This window comes from Sorex fumeus, unplaced genomic scaffold, assembly GCF_029834395.1.
Source record: "Sorex fumeus unplaced genomic scaffold, SorFum_2.1 ptg000054l, whole genome shotgun sequence".
Lineage (NCBI taxonomy): Eukaryota > Metazoa > Chordata > Mammalia > Eulipotyphla > Soricidae > Sorex > Sorex fumeus.
The window spans coordinates 42,058,390-42,078,099 of NW_026606111.1; the positions used below are offsets into that span (position 1 = coordinate 42,058,390).

Sequence of the window (19,710 nt, forward strand, 5' to 3'; positions counted from 1 at the left end):
AATTTTACGCTGTTTCCAGTATTTAAATGTGGTAGGAAGTCATAAAATCCTCAGAAATTAATGTCAGTAACAATCATACCATTTGTTGTGGGAGAGTGGTGGGGTTTGGACTGACCACAAGAGGTGAAAAAAATGAGTGTTGTTTATTAAAGATAATAAGATAATTTGGGGTAACTTTGATTTAAGGAACAGTTTTTTAGATCTTTTGATTTCTATTTTGATGTTGGCAGGGGGTAGAAAATTTTGCCTAGAGTTGCATGAACTTTTAATAACAAACTAATCTTTTTCTGAGAGTGAAAGGTGCTTAATACTTTTGAGGAGTTCATTTTCACAAAATGTTTAAGGAGGGCCTGATTTTCAGCTAGGAGGTCAAACAATCTCTAAAGATGATATATACAATAAGGTATTGATTGTAATTGATAAGGTGAGGGAGGTTTTTTTTTTTGTTTGTGTGAAATAGATAACTGTAGTAGTCTTTTTTTCTTTTTTTCTTCGGCGTTTTGGGTCACACCCAGCGATACACAAGGTTACTCCTGGCCCTGCACTTGGGAATTACTCCTGGCAGTGCTCAGGGGACCATATGGGATACTGGGAATCAAACCCAGGTGGACCACATACAAGGTAAATGCCCTACCCACTGTACTATCACTCCAACTCTCTTTTTTAGTCTTTAAAAGACTTTACTATGGAATTTTGTGGGAATTTTCAGTATACCAACAAATTAGTTCTGTCACAAAAGTTAACACTCTTGTAAGATCCTGATATAAAGTAGACCCATGTTTAGGTTAATCTTATTTAAGTTATGTTCATAATTAAGTGCAAATTTACCACAATGATCAACATGATTAAATGAGGTAGTTATTATACAATATTCTCTTATAATTAATTTTACTTAGCCATTCTAATTAATAGTATGAATCAAAGAAAAGAATTGTTTTAAAATATAGTTAGTTTTTATACACAAGAAGTTAAAGCAATAAAGCTTCAATTATATTACATGAAGCATGTGATGGTTGAAAAATATAATTCAAAGATAACAAAACACAACTTCAAGTCATCAGGTAAGTGACCCGAGATAAGAATTATGTCAATATTTTGCAGAATAAAGTAAATATTCTAGAAACATTCTTTTTTAAAGTGTTATGAAAACAATGAAAATTTCTGAGGCTATTATAGATATACAGAACTTTTTCACACATAACTGGGTCTTTGATTTTTTTATAGATGTCTTCTGACAAAATCCCAAATTGTTTCTAACTCTCTGTGAACGAAAGCAATAACTAAGTTTGATATACATTGTATTTTTAAAAATATTTACAGAAAAAACCCTTTTAAAAAAACCCTTTTTGACCTGTTATAATATATTCTTCAACTCAAATAGCATGCTTTATTGCCACATGTAAGTTCCTTTTTTACATAATGCTATTTTCTTGCAACTTGGTCCTAAGGAAGTTCCAGACTAAAATAGTGCATCAAGAGGACTGTGCATAATCAGCCTCACTAAAAACAGCTTGATTAATACTAAATATGTCCTAGTTCCTAATCAATTATGTTAATGAAGTCAGAGGCAGCACATCTGCAAGCCTTGACAAAGCCCATGAACTCAGCACTGCCTAATAATATGGACTTCTCATAAGTTGATCAGTGCCAGCACCCCAAAGCAAAAATGCCGTTGAGATTAAGAGTGGATACTAATAATAAAGGCTTGTAATCCTACAATATTATTATATTTTTGTTACATTAAACACAGTGGCTGGCTCCAGGTTAAAATGTCAAATTAAATTGCACCTTAAATATAGAAGTATATTTGTCATATTTATAATTTAAAAGACTCATTTAAGAGACACATCCTTTTACAAGTGACAAAATGATAGACAAAATATTTGTCACTTGTTATTTCATGAACCTTTGTTCAAATGTAAGAGACACTCAAATTTAAATAATCTGACTATCAAAATTGACTCAGATTGGGTTATTGGAGTCCCTTGATTTATTTCTATTACAACAATAAAACTCAAGGTACATTACGTGTTTTTAAGTGTCATCTTGACCCATCAATATTTGAGTAGTGAACTAGTAACTTGTTAATTTTGGGTCAAATTAGCCTAAGTTATACAAATTATTATTGTCCAAATGCTAAAAGAAATATAACAGATTTATCTCTACATAGGGTTCTATGCTTTTTTTTCTAAAATCTTTTCATACTACACATGTAAATGATATAAGGCCAGGTCTAGTATAGTTCATATTTTGTTTTGTTCTTGATAAACTCAACTACATTTGAGTCAAGTTACAAATTCTATTAAGAGGCTAGAGAGGGTTAATGTGTATGCCTTGCAAGCTGGCACCCCCAGAACCTCATGGTATTATAACAGCATCAAATATAACCCTGAAGCCCCTTCTGTGCTTCCAGGCCCTGGAGGACCCTCAGAAGCAGAGGGTTGCACTGGGTAATTTTAGTCCTCCAAGGGCCCTTAAGTTGAACTATTGGACCAGTTGAGGCTGCCTGTCCACTGAACTCCACTTGGGAATTCCCCCCAAAAAAGAATTGTTTTAATGTTTAAATGCAATCTATTATAAGGATAGACAAAAGATGAAAGCTTGAGATTTGTGTGTTAGAAAACTATCTATAATACATAGAAATTGAACAAAATCACAGGTTGCCTGAAAGGAAATATTTAAATAATTCTAAGTATATGACAAAAATAGTAAAATTGCTTCACAAACACATCACTGGATCTAAAACTAATCATTGCAGTGGAATTAACTGTGTCCCTTTTAAATGACACCTTCATGGAGACAGAGCCTTTCAGAAGGTGTTAAGTTTTAAAAATATTTACAGTGGAGTCCTGACTAATAGAATCTGTGCTATAGCAGTGACCATCTTCACTTAGGAGCAAGCTCTTACTATGATGACACTCTCACCATGAATTACCATTCTTGACTTCCAGGGAAAAAAGACATCTAAAGCCAAGTGAATCGTCCATTTTATCTAAAAAGATCATATTTAATTATCAATTAACAAGGTTCTAGGATGTGGTGGAACACATGCCTCACATGTGTGAAGTCCTGTGTTCAATTTCCAGATCTAAATAAAATAAAGCATAGAGCTATGTATATATCTTAAAAATACCTGCATGGATAAAACAAAATATGTCTGTAGTGGAATTTGTTGAAAGAAAACAATTTCAAACTCTGATTATTTTTTAAATATTCATATATATATTTTTTATGAAAAAAATATATGGGGCTGGAGCTAGTACAGAAGACACGGCATTTGCCTTGCATTAGGTCCCCAGCATCCCATATGGTCCCCAGAGCACCACCAGGTCCCTAAGTACAAAGCCAGGAGTAACCCCTAAGTATCGCCAGGTATGATGCAAAAAGCCAAAAGCAAAAAAAAAAAACAAAAAATAAAAAGGTAGATTTGGAGGCTTTAAGTAAAACCTGACAAAAAACTCAACATGATATCTAATGACCAAATTCCTTTTTTCCATATTCATCTTAATACAATACCTGTTTATTAAAAATTTGCAAATCATCTGCTTAACAAAATGAAAATATTTCATATACTATGTAATATTTCATCAGATATAATTTGCAAGTATAATACAACATTTTCCTCTCATTGTCAGTTGTATTTCTCTAGCTCACTTGTATATCTAGAAACTTGATATGAAATCTTCCATATTTTCACAGAAAAATAGCAGTCATTTTTTTTTCTACAAGTGGCATTACAGTCATTTGGAAATACATTCAGTCAATAACAGGCCACTAAGTTGAGTGGTACTAAATTAAAATGGTTAAAACATTTTAATTTGGGGAATTTACTAATAAATTCTGGTTATCGACTAGCAGCATCAGAAGTAACCAGAATCCTGGTAAGAAAAAAAAAGAATATTGGGTACCATGCTACACCTATCTAATCAGAATTTAAATTTTCAGATGATTCTGTGATGGTAAATTTTGCTAGAATATTCTGGATAGAGATGAGAACACATTCCTCTTACAGAGCTCAATTAAATTTCATGCCCCATACTTTATCTTCATTTTTTCAAAATAAGTGTGAAAGACCCTTATTTTCAAGTATACATAATATAAATATCCATGATCAGAGAATTAAAATCCCAGTCCAGAGTATTACTAATTTAACACAGTAACTCTCTCTACATTTGGTGATGACTGAAAGTAATAGGATTTTTAAATATCAAGTACATACATATAGAAATTCCACATACAGTATTTTAAATAAATTTGACTTGAGTACAAGAGAGCCACAAATAAGAGTCACTATCAGGTGAAACAACTGTGTAGAACACGGTGTTACACTACAACCTTAGGAAAACTTTACTTGTCTAATTCTTCCCTGGTTATTATTTAAAATTAAAATGTATAATCAAAATAATAATGACAAATAGGCATGCACATTTAACTTTTTGTTAAATAGACTACTTGAAGCACATATAAAACAACAGTTCTCAAAAATTAATATGCAGAAAACCCATCTGAGGAGAAGTTAGAAATACAGATAATTCCTCTCTGAAACATCACACACTCAGTTCTCATTATTGGAGATTCACTAGAAAATAAGGTTTGGGGGAAAATATGTCAAGGTATGTGTACATAACAAGTTCTTTGAGTTTATCATTTTGTGTACAATCATGTAATACTTTTCAAAATTCCATATGACAATTTAGACAGTCTATGCAGTAATTACACATGTTCCCCAGTAAACTCTCATATTTCAGTCTGATCTCATTTCATTCCAGTTCTTCACACTGAGCAGTTTTTATTTAAATGATTCCCTTTTTAGCTAATGGCTCCACTATATAGCTGAATACTTAACTCAAAAAGCCAAGTATCATTCTAATTCCACGTTGTTAGCCCTTATATACATCCAGATGCTTAGACTAACTGATCCATCCATGAATATTTTTTATTTAAATTTTGCAACTTTCTTGGACTTTTCTTTTTCCAGGATTCTGAATCCTCACAGCTCTATATACCTCAATAGAACAAAGTCAAGTTAATCTTTCAAAATGAACATGTTTATGTCTGGCATCGGAAATTTCATCATACTATACAGGAAAAGAACTTAACTAAGGGGTAAATATTTTCACTTGCATATTTACCAAATATTTGAAAGATTATAAAGGAACTAACAGGCTGATAATAAAGAAATGAAACAATTTCATAGTGCCCAAGGAAGGAGATGTACTCTACATTATTTGTGTAACTCTCATGCTTTGAATCAAGTGCTTTAAAAAATTGAAAAGAATGTGAAAATTCCTCAGCTGAAAATGAAACTGAATGATCTCAAACATTTACAAACAAAAATAGAATTAAAAAAATGAAAATAAATAAAGGTAGAAAAAATAAGAAGGAAGGAAAAAGATAACTAGATGACTAAGAAGAGATATTATTGATAAATTCATATAAAAGGTGAAATACTTTTTCACTTGCTTAACCATTCAATGTTTCTCAACAAAAATTGAAAAACAGACATAACTTCCAACTGGAACATCCAGGTTACTTCATGATCTATTCTCTGCACACCTGTCAGCATTTTTAAACTCTCTTCATGTTTCCTTATTTCTGTCTGTGCTTAAATCTTTGTGTTTATCTGCATCACACTACTGTTATATCCATGTTTTTCAACATGTCAGTTATTTATTTATTGGTAATGCTACAACCTTCCTTGATGGGCAGCCAGCTTGTCTTTGGGAAGAGAGCTTAGTAGTCAACTCTGTAAAGAAGCATCTTTCTCAACTTTCTCAACAGGGATCTTTCTCAACTTTTTTCAGTTACTCTCCCCACAAAAAACAAGACAAACAAACAAACAAACAAACAAAATAAAACCATGGTGTGCTCGACTAGAATCCATTTTGTTGTATGTTCCAATTTCTGGAACAATGAAACTTTTTCTTAAAAGGTCTTATTCTAGTTCTAGCTAATAATTTTCACCTTTCCCCAGATAATCCCTCATAAATGTGTTCATGGCACCGTTGCCACCCCCTTCCCACCACAATAAGGCAGTGAACCACCGAGAGACTTCTTCATCAAGACCCTGAACTGTGTGATGCTCTTTGTGTTTCTGGAACGAGCAGACACCGTTGGGCTACACTAGCATTCAACAGGGATGAATGGGGACATAACTGGTTCCCTCTCAAGCAAATCAATGAGCAACGGGATGACAAGTGATACAAGTGATACAAGTGAAGTGTGTTCATACTTATTTTAAAGGGGTAACTAGTGCCAACAGGTAGCTGTTGCACAGAGTAGATGGACAAATGATTGTTGCATATAGATGTTTATACAAATTGTCCCTTTCTGTGTGGGATATAGGGATAAAAGGTATGCTATAATGGTCTATAGGAGAAGTTCATTTATACTTATAAAAAAAATAGTGGTGCATTTGACTTTTGTTACTTGCACTTCATATTTGCTCGTCTTTAATTACTTAAGTTTTGTATTCGCAAACTAAGACTTGCAGGGCTAGAACTATTTTATATTAATCTCTGAGTCCCCAGAAGTTTTGACAACACCACATATGATTTTATAACTGTGACTTAATAAATAATAGTCAAAGAAAGAAATGCATATTTAAAAAATTGTTTTAAATTTCCAATGAAACTGATTATGATTAAGATGATACTTTCCACTTCTAATTTGGATAATTTTGAAGAATTATAATTTGAAGAATTGTTGTTACCAGTATTGACTACTAGTTTTATAAAGGATTTTAATATAGTATCCACAAAACATGCATGCATTTATACAGATATGTCAAACTTTACCCTCATCATATTTCAGTGAGTACTGTTATCCCATCTGTGAATGGCAAACTCATGAAAAAAATTTAAGCAATTTCTCAAATTTACACAACTAAGTAAAAGCTGGAGTTTCCCAAATACAGATATTCTGCCACCAGAACCTTAATTGATCAAGTTGTGAGTAAGCTGAAGAAATTTCAAAACATATTTTTTGCTCTTATACTTTTGCACTTAAATTCCTATTTATGTAGCTTATAATTCTCCTGGGAACTGATAGTCACCAATATAATTCTAAGAGAAATATTTGGCTTTTCTAAAAGAAGCAAATGGTAAATTTAGAAAAAGTAAGCTCAATTTAAACATAAATTATTTAAGAATAAAAACATTTTGTTCATGTTAATGTTACAATTCTGTTTTTCTACAATTTTACATACAGTTATCTTTGCAAAAGATTTAAACTTGCCTTCAAGAGTAGTGGGTTTTGAAGCTTTCTCTTTTGGTAATGGGGGTGGGATGGCTGGACTTTGTCCTGTGAATACAACAGAGTAGTAGATATTTAGGAGGGAAAAAACAAATTTAATATCTACATCTAAAAGTCAGCTCTGTTCTCAAAATGTATAATTCATGATCAGAAGCATAAAATTTAAATTATTATGCAATAAGAAAATTGCTGTTAGGTGCAGACTTTATCTGGAAACATACACAGAATCAGTTATATTCAGAACCATTTCTGAATATATTATTTTTTATCGTTATATATAGTGTTAAATGTCTCTACTGGACTTCATTAATAGAAAATATACATGCAATCAAGTAAAGCAATTTATTTTCAGTTATACACATTAAATTATGGAAAATCATATCACAAAAGCTGTATGAAATTCTAATACATGGAAAAATAACGTTTTCATTTAACTAAAAACCATCAGTTTTTAATGAAAAGAAGGTTAAAATTCATAGGCTTTTTGATATTGAACAGGTACCTTTTCTCTGACAGAATAAATGACCTGCAGTTAAGTAAATAATGAACCAAAGGGAAAATATATTCCATTTTATAGAATCTTGAAAAGTTCCCTCTAGTCTCTGGGTTTATTATGAACCTCATAAAAACCTACTATTGTTTCCAAGTGCTTCCCTATCCCAAGTGAATTCTTTAATTAACAAAAACCATCCGGGCCATGAACTGTAAATATTAACTAACATGTGATCCCCTATGAAATGCTTGCAAAGTGTTTTATCATTAATTATAATTTCATAAACTCCTGCTTTATCTTTTTAATTTTTTCTTGTCTAAGAATCAACACCGTCATAGGCCCTTCTAAAAATTTCACTGACAACTAGATATTATCAAATGTCAGTAGACCTGCCTGCTTGCTGGAAATTTTCCTTTTTTAGAATTTGTCAAAATTAGTTCACTCTGTAAGTTGCTCCAAGAAGCAACAGAATAATGCATACCATGTTCTGTGGTGATAAAGAAAAAAAGCACATGCAGGTTTTATGCCAAGGAGATATTAGTCTCCATTCACCACAGGGTATTCTTTTAAGTTGTCAGACTCAGCTTAGTTCGTTCCTGTGCATCTTCTTACAGGCATAAAAATAAAGTTTATTATTTTATACCATATAAGATATATCTCATAGTTTTGCTGGAGTAAATCATTTAAACTTCATGAGATTCTTAAGTATAATTATACTTTTCATTGCAATTTTCATTTTCATTTTTTAAGTTTCCAGTTTTCATTGAAACACTGGAGTGTGAATTCAGAATACTCAACTACTAAGAATTGAAGCTGAATTTGAATAGAGGGTTCAGATTTGTACTTAAAATTCCTCTCAAACTGTTTCAGTAAAGCCAAAAAATTTTTTTTCAGAAAATAAAATTTCTACCCTAACTTCCATTTCATTTATAAGTCATAGATATCTAGACATGGAATAATTCTTTTTCCAAGAACGTAAGTATGCAAGTGCACATGCTCCTTAGAATGAATAGGCCTTCAATAAAACGATCTTACCAAAAAAAGTAAGATATTGGAGGAATCTCACAGATCATAAATGTGCCTGCCTTGCATTTATAGTCAGGAGTCCAAAGCCTTAGTCTTCCACATGCACTGAACATGATTCTGGCAGTTTTTCTCTCCATGATTCCTGTCAGAGTAAGCAATTTCTGGCTGCACCAAAGTCAAAGATGAACATAACAAAAAGGCGAGCTATCACTGGTAGGCACCGTGACTAAAAAGATGAGAACATGAGTGAGCAGTATCACCAGAAAGTGCAATCTCTGGCAAATACACATGGGTAGACTGCAGTAACCTCCTGGAGAAAATCATAATAATGACTTACATGCCTCAAAAAGAATGTTCTTCCTGTGGACCACATTTTCAAGCACCATGGCTAATGGAGTGCAAACCAGTTAGCACTATGGCCCAGCATACAAGCACGACAGATAGGTGTGTGTGACCTCTAGCAAGCAGCACAGCCAGAAACATATAGGCACGTTAGCCAGACACGAGTGTAACTCCCATTCATTACAGCAACATCAACAAAATCAATGAAGGAGAGTGAAGGGAATAAGAACTAGTCAGATAAAGAAGAAAAAAGATGTTTCCAAGATCCTGATAGAAACAGACTTATAGTAGGTCACTATCATATGGTATGCGAGTGTGAAATATTATGGGAACAGAAATATTGTACCCTGCAGTCAAAGTCCTAAAGGGCATTGTCCTGGTCAAGTGGAAAGGGACTTAGGAATTGTAGGCAAACTAACTGATGAAGAAAAGTCTTGAAAGCAAAAAAGTATATAAAATCATTCTAAAATTAGGTAATGCTTCAACAACATACAATGAACTAACCAGTTTATATCGGAAATTCTTGTAACTATAATTGTATAGGTTGTTCCAGACTTTCAGGCTGGAGTGATAACACAGCAGGTAGGGGTTTTGCCTTGCATACGGCCAACCCAGATTTGGTTCCTCCGCCGCTTTTGAAGAGCCTGCCAAGCTATGAGAGTATCTTCCCTACATGGCAAAGCCTGGCAAACTCCCTGTAACATATTCAATATGCCAAAAACAGTAAAAACAAGTCTCACAATGGAGATGTTACTGGTGCCTGCTCGAGCAAACTGATGAACAATGGAAGGACAGTGCTACAGTGCTACAGTTTCAGACTATCACCCTTAGAATATTCTCAACATTAGAGTATTTCTTTGCTACGTGAGATAAAGCTAAAATAACAAAGCTAGGTGGAAAAGAAAACATTACATTCCCATACCAAGAAATAATACCAAATAACCCATAAAACCACACAACACCAACACCAAGGCAGGGATGTTGTGGTAAATGCACATAAATGCGTAAAGGAGTTACAGGGAAAGGAATCTGGTGCAAGCACCCACTTCAGTGCCCTGTGTCAGCTGGCACAAAACAAATGGTGAAAGCAGCTATTTTTCCTATTTGTCTTTAGTCATGGGCTGGAGTGATAGCACAGCGGGTAGGGCATTTGCCTTGTATTCAGCCAACATGGCCGACCCAAGTTTGATTCCTCCGCCCCTCTCAGAGAGCCCGGCAAGCTACCGAGAGTATCTTGCCCGCACGGCAGAGCCTGGCAAGCTCCCCGTGACGTATTCGATATACCAAACACAGTAACAAGTCTCGTGATGGAGATGTTACTGGGCCCGCTTGAGGAAATTGATGAACAACGGGAGGACAGTGATACAGTGATACAGTCTTTAGTCACAGAGACAATAGAAAATTGAATTTCAATTAGGATAATCAGAAATGTCTTTCCTAAAAGCAAAACAAACATGCGAAGCAGGGTTAGTGCTGTATTCTGCTCTCCAACTTAACTGTGTGCTTGGTTCCAAGCAAGGGGGGCACTAAGGAAGTGGGTGCCTAAGGAAAGGGAGAAGGAAAGGCTAATGGCTCCCCAGCTCCAGGTGGTAATGAGAGTCCTAAGAGGGAAATCATTAATCCTGGACAGGATGTTATTGTGCTTGGAGGCACTAAAGCAAATTAGTGTCATTAAACTTAAGTGACACATGTCATTAGTTCTGTTTTCTTTTTATATTTTAATGATGGAGAGCACTACTGAAATCTGATGCTGTTTTGCTACCTAAATAAAGTACACATTCTTTTTCATCATGTATTTATATCCTATATTGCATCTCATGACATAAGAAACCTGAAATAAACATGTGAGTTAAGAAAACAAATATGACAACAGATAAATATAACTTGACAAAAATAGTATAGCTCATTTACAATGAAGATACCTTATAATTTATATCCCTGAAAAATTCTTGAGTCTGTCCCTCACCAAGCAAAGGTTTGGGTTGTTGAAATTTACCTTGGAAATCTAAGGGTAGTCTTCATTTTACAATCTATTACATGAAAATCACTCTTACATTCAAAGAAAGTTTGGTTTTTGTTCCCTAAGTGATTTTGGCTGACATATTTCCATAACCTGAATGGAATGTTTGTAAGCTGCCAATGTTGCATTGTTCTGAGATTTTTCTCACAAGAGACAACATTATTTTTGTTTTATATTTATTCAGATCCCCGTGGGGATAATAGACAGTGTGCATTCCTTCTAACAATAGTTTCTGATATTTTCTTTACTTTCCTAAACATGATGAATGAAATTTCTCAGAACTCAAGCCAAGTACGAAGTGATGAGATGAATTCAGATAATGTAGAAAGAAAAACAAACCATAAAAAAATTCACTACACTAAAGTGCAATCTTGTTTCTTTATTATAGGTGATTTCTTTGTTCTAAAACTGTAGCATTGTAGCACTGTCCTCCCATTGTTCATCGATTTGCTCTAGCAGGCACCAGTAACGTCTCCGTTGTGAGACTTCTTCTTACTGCTTTGGGCATATTGAATACTCCACGGGGAGCTTGCCAGGCTCTGCCTTGTGGGCAGGACACTCTCGGCAGTTTGCCAGCTCTCTGGGGTCTCTGAGAGGGATGGAGGAATCAAACCCCTGTCGGCCATTGTGCGAGGCAAATGCCCTACCCTCTGTGCTATCACTCCAGTCCCTATTCAACACATTTCTAGATAACTGATGTATATCTGCTAAATCTTGAAACAAATATCAATATTACTTTCTCCAGTGTCTGATAGACATTTTATTCCTTATCCCCCAGTTGAATTTTCCCAAGAGTCCTTTGAACACACAGAAAACTACAAACTACAAATCTCCCAGGCTTCAAACAATGAATAGGAAGAAACACTGTTATGTGTATAAACAAACCCAAATTACTTTAAAACACTTCAATTACATAATTACAAATTTGTATCACATTCTTTAGATTTAATAAAAGCATCTTCAAATCTATGACTGAAGATAATCTGGGGAGTTCTAAATTTATTTATTTGGTTGTATTGTTTTTTACCCAGTAGTGTTTTAGTGTGGGGTGACTACCTGCAGTTCAGTGCTAAGGATGACCACACCTGAGCATCACCACACTATTCTGGAGAGTAAACCCAGATTTCCTGCACTGAACACATGACCTCCAGACCATAGCTACTTAGCTCTATAGGTTCTGAATTCAGTGGAGAAAAATGATACTGAAATTTGCTGAAGTAATTACATTATATTATACATTGACACCAAATTCGTAAACTGATGTTTTTTATGTTTTTTCCCAAAGTTTAATATTTAACAAAAATTTTAATTACATCAAAGCATTGCTTTATTTCTTAGGCGAAGTATGATTCTGCTAATTTTCTTTGTTAAAATAAGGTACTTTGAATATTGTTTTCTTATTTAATTTTTCTTTGTCTTTCCATGTACTTTTAAAAAATCTTACAAAGCACAAAAAGGAAATCATCAATTTCCTACACCGTCCATTAAAAAATAAATAAACTGGAGCACCACTCATTTAATAATTGCAGGTTGTGAATTTGTCTATGAAATAGAGATCTTACAAGTAGGATACCATTTGGAAGTACTCAGAAGTTTGCACGAGGTAGGTGAATTAAGGTAGGTGGATTTATAACCATAAACATCTTTAGATATCTTAATTGTTTATTGCTAAACTTGTATTCCTTCCAATTGATATTTTGGAGGAATTATAAAGTAAACGGCCAATTATTAATTAACTTAGTCTCAAATAATTTAAGGAAAACAGAATATGTCAGCTCCACTTGGTTTGTGGTGAGTTTCCTAAAATTATTCTATAAATTAAATTACTGAATAATAATATTGAAGAAAAAAGCTGCTAGTATGGTATACATACAAGATGGAGGAAATGGGTGATTAAACAGGACAAATAATTTTAATTCATAGAAACATAAAAAGAAAGATGGTGAGCTAACAGGTACATAAAAAATATTCACCATCTTTTAAAATAAGGGAAATAAAAATCAAAACAACAATACAATATTTCAAACTCCTATTATTAGAAGACTATCTTATTTAAAAGACAAGAAAGAAAAATATTAGAGAGGATATGGAAAAAAAGTATACCTTAAATACACTCTTGACAAGATAGTAAATAGAAGAAGATATTACAGAGTTTCCTCAAAAATTTAAGCATAGAAATTCACTGGTAGGGGCATGGAGTTGGAGCACTGTATACCTGAAACTATTACTAGTAGTATTATAAATTATGGTGCCTAAATAAAAATCTGGAAAGAGATCATGGACAACTGGTGAAATTCTTACCTATCCAAAACTTTGTGCCAATAAGGAAAAAAAATATTTCCTCTGAGTGTACAGTTAATGATGAGACAGTTTGACAAAGAATACCTGTACAAATATGAGGTAGTCTTTCCCCTGAAAAACAGCAGCTCTCTTAACAAACTGGGGTCTCTGGAGGAGAGAAGAGTGTGAAGCTTTTAAGTGCACGAACAGCCACAATTCATAAGGTATGAAGTGTCCCTCTCCCACAGTGACACTTGTCCTTGGACTTGAATATTAAGAAACAAACCTAAGAAATATCTTATTTTCTTTTTTTTGGTGCCACATTGATAGTGGAGTGGAGAATTACTTGCCTTGCAAGTAACTGACCTGAGTTCAATCCCTGGCACCCCATTTGGTCCCTGGAGCCTGTTGGGAGTCGTCAGTGATCCCTGAATGCAGAGGCTGGAGTAGATTTAGAGTGTCACCAGGTGTGGCCCCAAAACAAAAATGAAGAAAGTTTTATTTTTTCCTATCAGGAAAATGCTACTCAAAAATCTTAATCTGGGAACTACTTGACTTGATTAAAAGTCTGTGGGGGAGTATAGCAAAGACAAGCTCAGACAAATCAGAGCATTCTAGATGTTAAAGTGAGTTCAGATTTGTCCCAAAGGAAATGGAAAGCTTTTTGAAAGATTTTTAGTACTGACATGTAGGGTTTTTTTTTTTAAATATCACTTGCAGCTGTGTGAACTAAGCCAGTGTTTGTAGAGTAAAGGTTAGAAAAGGCAGCAAGAGAAAGTTATTGAAATAAACTCCGAGGTGCACCTTGAACCCATACCGGCATTTTCCCCTGCCTAAAGGCTCACACCTCATACAAAGGGAAGCCCTGAGACGGGATCCTGCATTCCTGGACCACAGGATGTCAGCCCTACTCCAGGCACTAACTCCAGTTCCCATAACTCTATTCTCTAACCTCAAAACTGTGCAGCTGCTAGTGCATCCTTATGAATGAATTATTTTATATGTATTATATTTGGGGTAGATAGGTAGGGGCGCTCCGATTTCAAATGCTCTATACTGACTCAAATGCCAATTAATTCAAGAGAGTAACTAGCTGACAATTTGAGAGAATATAAATTAATTGGGAATCTAAATTCCCATCATTAATATGCACAAAACTCAAGTACAATGGTGAAACAAAGAACCTCAGACCAGGTAAATCCCCAAGCCCCTCCAAAAAGCTTGATCCTGGTTGATAAGGAGTTAAAATAAACATAAAATGGCAATGGAGATTAAGCAGTGAAATTAAGGAATCACTAGATGAGAAAGTCAACCAACTCGAAGAACTTTTTTCAGAAAATGAGAGATTCCATACAAATGGAAATGAAAGAGCTAAAGAATATACTAGCAAGCCAAAGTGACAGGATCTCACAAGGGTAGAACCATTTAGATGGACTTGGAGACAAAATACGGGCCAGCATTGATAAAGAAGTTCAAAAGGAAAAGGAAAAGGTGAAGAAAGAGTAGTGGGAGAGATAATATATGAGAACTCCCCACTCTCTGTAGGTAGGCAACTATGCAGATTCAAAAGGCCAAAATAATACCAAGCAAAACAGACCCAAACAGGACATCAGCAAAACACACAGTCATTAAACTAGTAGAAACTAAAGAGAGAGACAAATGTCTTAAAGCAGCAAGAGAGAAGAAATACCTTCTATATAAGGGAAATAACATAAGAATCACAACAGCAGTCTCATAGGAAATAGTACAGGCAAAAACAAACAAATAAGTGTGGAATAACATACTCAAATTATTGAATGAAAGAAATGTTCAAACTAGAGTAGGGAGAAGTAAAAACAGTCTCAGACAAACAAGAACAGGTGACATTTGTGATAACAAAACCAGCCCTGAATGAACTACTGAAATGTCACTTATATAAACCAAATAACCAATTGTACAAGCCACAACCCTACACAGTAAAATGGCAACATAGCTCTTTATATCAATAATATTTGCTCCAAGAACTAGACCTCAAGAGAGTTTTCAACAATATGATACCATTGGCAAAGACTAGGGAATCAAAATCAAACAAACAGGACTACATAAACTTAAACATTTATGCATGGCAAAAGAAACATGAGCTAAAACTCAATGACAGATGAACAAATGGGAGAAAGTATTTACACCCAAAACATCAGATAAAGGGTTGATATCCATGAGCTGTAAAATACTCACAAAGATCAACAACAGCACCAACAGCACCAACAATAAAATATAAAAGCCCCACCAATAAATGGAGAGGGGAAATGAACAGACACTTCTATGAGGTAGAACAACAGATGGCCAATAGGCACATGAAAATTTTCTCATTATCATTTATTATTAAGGCAACACAAATCAAGACAACAATGAGATACTATCTTATACCAGTGAGAATGGCACTTAAGAATACTGGGAGCAATCTCTGTTGGTGGAGATGTGGTGAAAAAGAACTCTCATCCACTTTTGGTGGAAATATTGTCTGGTCCAAACCCTGTGTAAAATAGTATGGAGGGTACTCAGTAAACTCAGAAGTTAGTTCCCATATGACCCAGAAATTCCACTTTTGGATATCTATCCCTGTGACAGGGAAACATCAATTCAAAAAAAATATGCACACAATTATTAATTGTAGCACTCAATACAATAGCTATGTTTTGGAATCAACCTAGATGCCCAATGGCAGATAAGTGGATTGTGAAGATGTGGTATACATAAAAATGAAATACTTTCTATAACTATGCGGAATGATGAAATCATGTGACTCACTACAACATGGCTAGGACTGGAAAGCATCATGTTAAATGAAGTAAACCATAAAAAGGATAAAAACAGGATGATACTACTTACCTATCATATTTAGATTAATTGGATGAGGAAATGAAATGTTTTAAAGAGGGGATGTCCAAAATCACCTTGCCCCCAGAGTATATGGAGGAAAAAGAAAAAAAGAACAGAGAGGAAGGGGAAAAGGGAAAGATGAGAAATAATGAGGACCGGTTCAGGGAATTAAGTTACAAAGGTGGTGTTAAGGAATGATAGAATTAAATATGCAAAGCACAAAGTCAGTAACACTGAAATCAAGAGACACAAACAACCAAATTTGGAAAGGTGCCTTTCAATAGGGCAGGCTGGAGTAGGTGGGGAGGATCTGGGAGGGAATCTGAGAACATTGGTGGAGGAAATGGACACGTGAGGAGGAGGTGGTGCTGCAATATAGTATGTCTAAAACTTAACTATGAATAACTTTGTAAATCACAGTGCTTTAATAAATTTATTTTTAAATAACCTGTGTGAAAGATATTGTGGGCTTGGACTAGGTGGGTTGCAAAGTAAGTTCATTCATTTATGCAGCAGGTCTTTGTTGAGTGACTCTGTCACTTTCCCAGAAATCAGTGAATAATATCGACATAATCACCTGAACATTAGCGGCATTGTGTGCAGAAACAAAAATATATCAACCAAATAAAATGGAAAGAAATATTCTATTAAAATATATAAAAATAATGATAATGCTGTAGTTATGACTAACCATTTAAATATATGTTATGAATGAGGAATACAGGCTGTAGGATAGTGGATAGAATCAGAATACATTCTGGTGTAAATCCAATACAACTTATTATTGAATTTGACAGGAAGTGAGAGAAAGAAAACAAGATAACTGATAGTATGACTTAAGTATCTTCTGAGATACCTAGTGAGAAGTATATTATCTAGAAAAGGGCAGAAATTTTCCATTTTCCCATTTATTTGCTGTTTATAGAGTTCTTTCTTGGTCATTATTGTGACCCACATTATACGTTTGTTTGTTTTTTATTTTATTTTTCTAGAAAGCCTATAGAGAGTTGAAAACTCCATGGTTATATTACTGTATTTTTCTATATTTATTATTTGTCTGTGAAGATATTCCAAGAATATCTCGTTAGTAATTGATACATTACGTGAGTTTCTGTTTTGCAAATGTTTTAAGCAAATACATTACTGTACAGTGTCTTTATGACTCCACTCTAAGTGTGCCTAAAACACTAAACACTTTGACGCCTTTGATCAAACTGTACATTCCAAGCAAAAATGTTTTTACTAGAAAATTTTTTTTCATCCTTATAAAAAAACTCTCTTAATATTTCCACATTCAATTAAATATTTGCATATTCACTTTGATGGAAGGGAAGGAATAATAGCTAGATATTTTTCATGTTTTCTTTTGATTAAAAATAATAGTAGTTGTAGTTGCCGACCATCTCTCTTCACTCCCATTCCTTCCCATTTCAGTTATCGCATGATGTTCTCGAGGGTGGCACTGAAGAGTTTTGGTGAAATGGTATCACCCTACCAAACCCCTCTCTTGACATCAAAGATTACTTCTTTGTAGAATGGTGAGATCCTGGTAGTGAATCCGCAATACAGCTCACGGAGGATCCTGATGTATTGGGCTTGAATGCCCTGATTGGCTAGGGCTTCAATGACCGCTTCTGTCTCAACAGAATCAATGAACATTAAACAGAGCGGCATCTTGAACTACCGAGAAACCTCAATGAGCTTGGTTATCATGTGGATATGGTCGATGGTGCTGAATCCTTTGCGGAACCCAGCTTGCTGGCATGGTTGTCCTTCATCTAGTGTTCTGCCAATCCAATTTAGGATGACTCGAGTGAAAACCTTATAGATGACAGACAATAAGCAGATCGGAGAATAGTTGCCAATGTCATGGATGTCTCCCATCTTGAACAGTAGAACGGTCCTGCTGGTTTTCCATTGGGACAGAACCTTGCATTCAAACAGGTAGCGTGTGAAGAGCCGAGCCTGTGTATTGATGAGTACTGACGGCAGGTTCATCAGGTGTTCAGCTCTGACCTTTTCTGAGCCGGGTGCTGTTCGTTTCTTTGCCTACGAAATGGCGTGTCGGATTTCAGAAGGGAGAACATTGGGAACGACATATCCATCCTGTAGAATTTGGTATGTCGGCAAGTGGACATGGCTATCGAAGAGATTAGAGTAGAAGTCATGGATAATCTTCTCCATTGCCGTTCTGGAGGATGTGATGGATCCATCAGGACGTCGGAGGGTAGTCATCTTGGTCTTGTAGTTGGCAAAGGACAGGCGGGCGTTACGAATACTTTTCCCAGCTTCTGCCGCATCTACCAGCACTTCTGCTCTTCTCTCTTTGAGGTCTTCCTTGATCTCATCTCTGCACTGCTTTGCGAGCTCGGACGTTAGCTTGTGGTTGCCTGAGGCATGCGCCAAACCACGCTGGTGAATAAGCTCAAGAATTTTCGAAGACAGGCATATGGGAATGGGAGTGAAGATAGATGTTCAGCAACTACACCACCTCCGCTTTGCTGATGACATTGTTTTAATAACACCAAACATCAGCCAAGCGGCACAAATGCTGGCCGACTTTGACCGTGAGTGTGGAAAGGTAGGACTACAACTGAATCTTACGAAGACAATGTTTATGAGAAACAGCCTCGTTCCTGATGCCCCTTTCGCTCTCAATGGAACGACCATCTCCGAATGCAACAGCTATGTGTACCTAGGTCGAGAAGTCAACATGACAAATGACCTGGCACCCGAGCTGCGCAGAAGGAAGAGAGCGGCTTGGAACGCCTTCACGAACGTCGAAGAGATAGCTAAGAGGATGAAGAACCTCCGGCTCCGGGCACATCTCTTTGATTCCACTGTTCTTCCTGCATTAACATATGCCTCAGAGACCTGGGCACTACGCAAACAATATGAGAACGCTATTCAGGTCTCCCAAAGAAGAACAGAAAGAGCTATGCTTGGAATATCACGTTTCACTCAAATGAGAGAAAGAATCCGGAGTTCTGACATCCGTCGACGATCAAGAATCAGGGATGCTGTCTCATTCGCCAAGGTGTCAAAAATCAGATGGGCTGGTCACGTAATTAGATTTAAAGACAGTCGCTGGACTAGAGCTGTTACCGACTGGATTCCACGGGATGTCAAAAGACCGCGTGGCCGCGCACCTGTCAGACGGTCAGACTTCTTCATCAAGATCAAGAACGATCGGTTTGAGACTCTTCATGTTCCCAGAGCGAACAGATGCCATTGGGCTACACTAGCACGCGACAGGGACAAATGGAGACATTACTGGCGCCCGCTCGAGCAAATCGACGACTAACGGGAAGTTAAGTGATTAAGTGATTAAAAATAATAATGTCAGTATTATTATTTTCTTCCTTATGTGCAATTAATAAAATAGAAATACTTTTTCACAGAAAGTCCAGTATAGAACGGAGACATATAGATTCAA

The 19,710-nt window shown here is 35.5% G+C and overlaps 1 protein-coding gene across 9 annotated transcripts in view; it reads right to left on the reverse strand.

Annotated features, from left to right (window-relative positions):
* The window catches only part of TRDN (triadin), a 426,217-nt gene that overhangs the window by 237,653 nt on the left and 168,854 nt on the right, over window positions 1-19,710 (reverse strand). For all 9 annotated transcript variants that reach the window (XM_056125007.1, XM_056125005.1, XM_056124999.1 and 6 more), the window contains one exon: window positions 7,237-7,302. In XM_056125007.1, coding sequence (XP_055980982.1) covers window positions 7,237-7,302 — 66 coding nt within the window. The remainder of the gene's footprint in view (window positions 1-7,236; window positions 7,303-19,710) is intronic.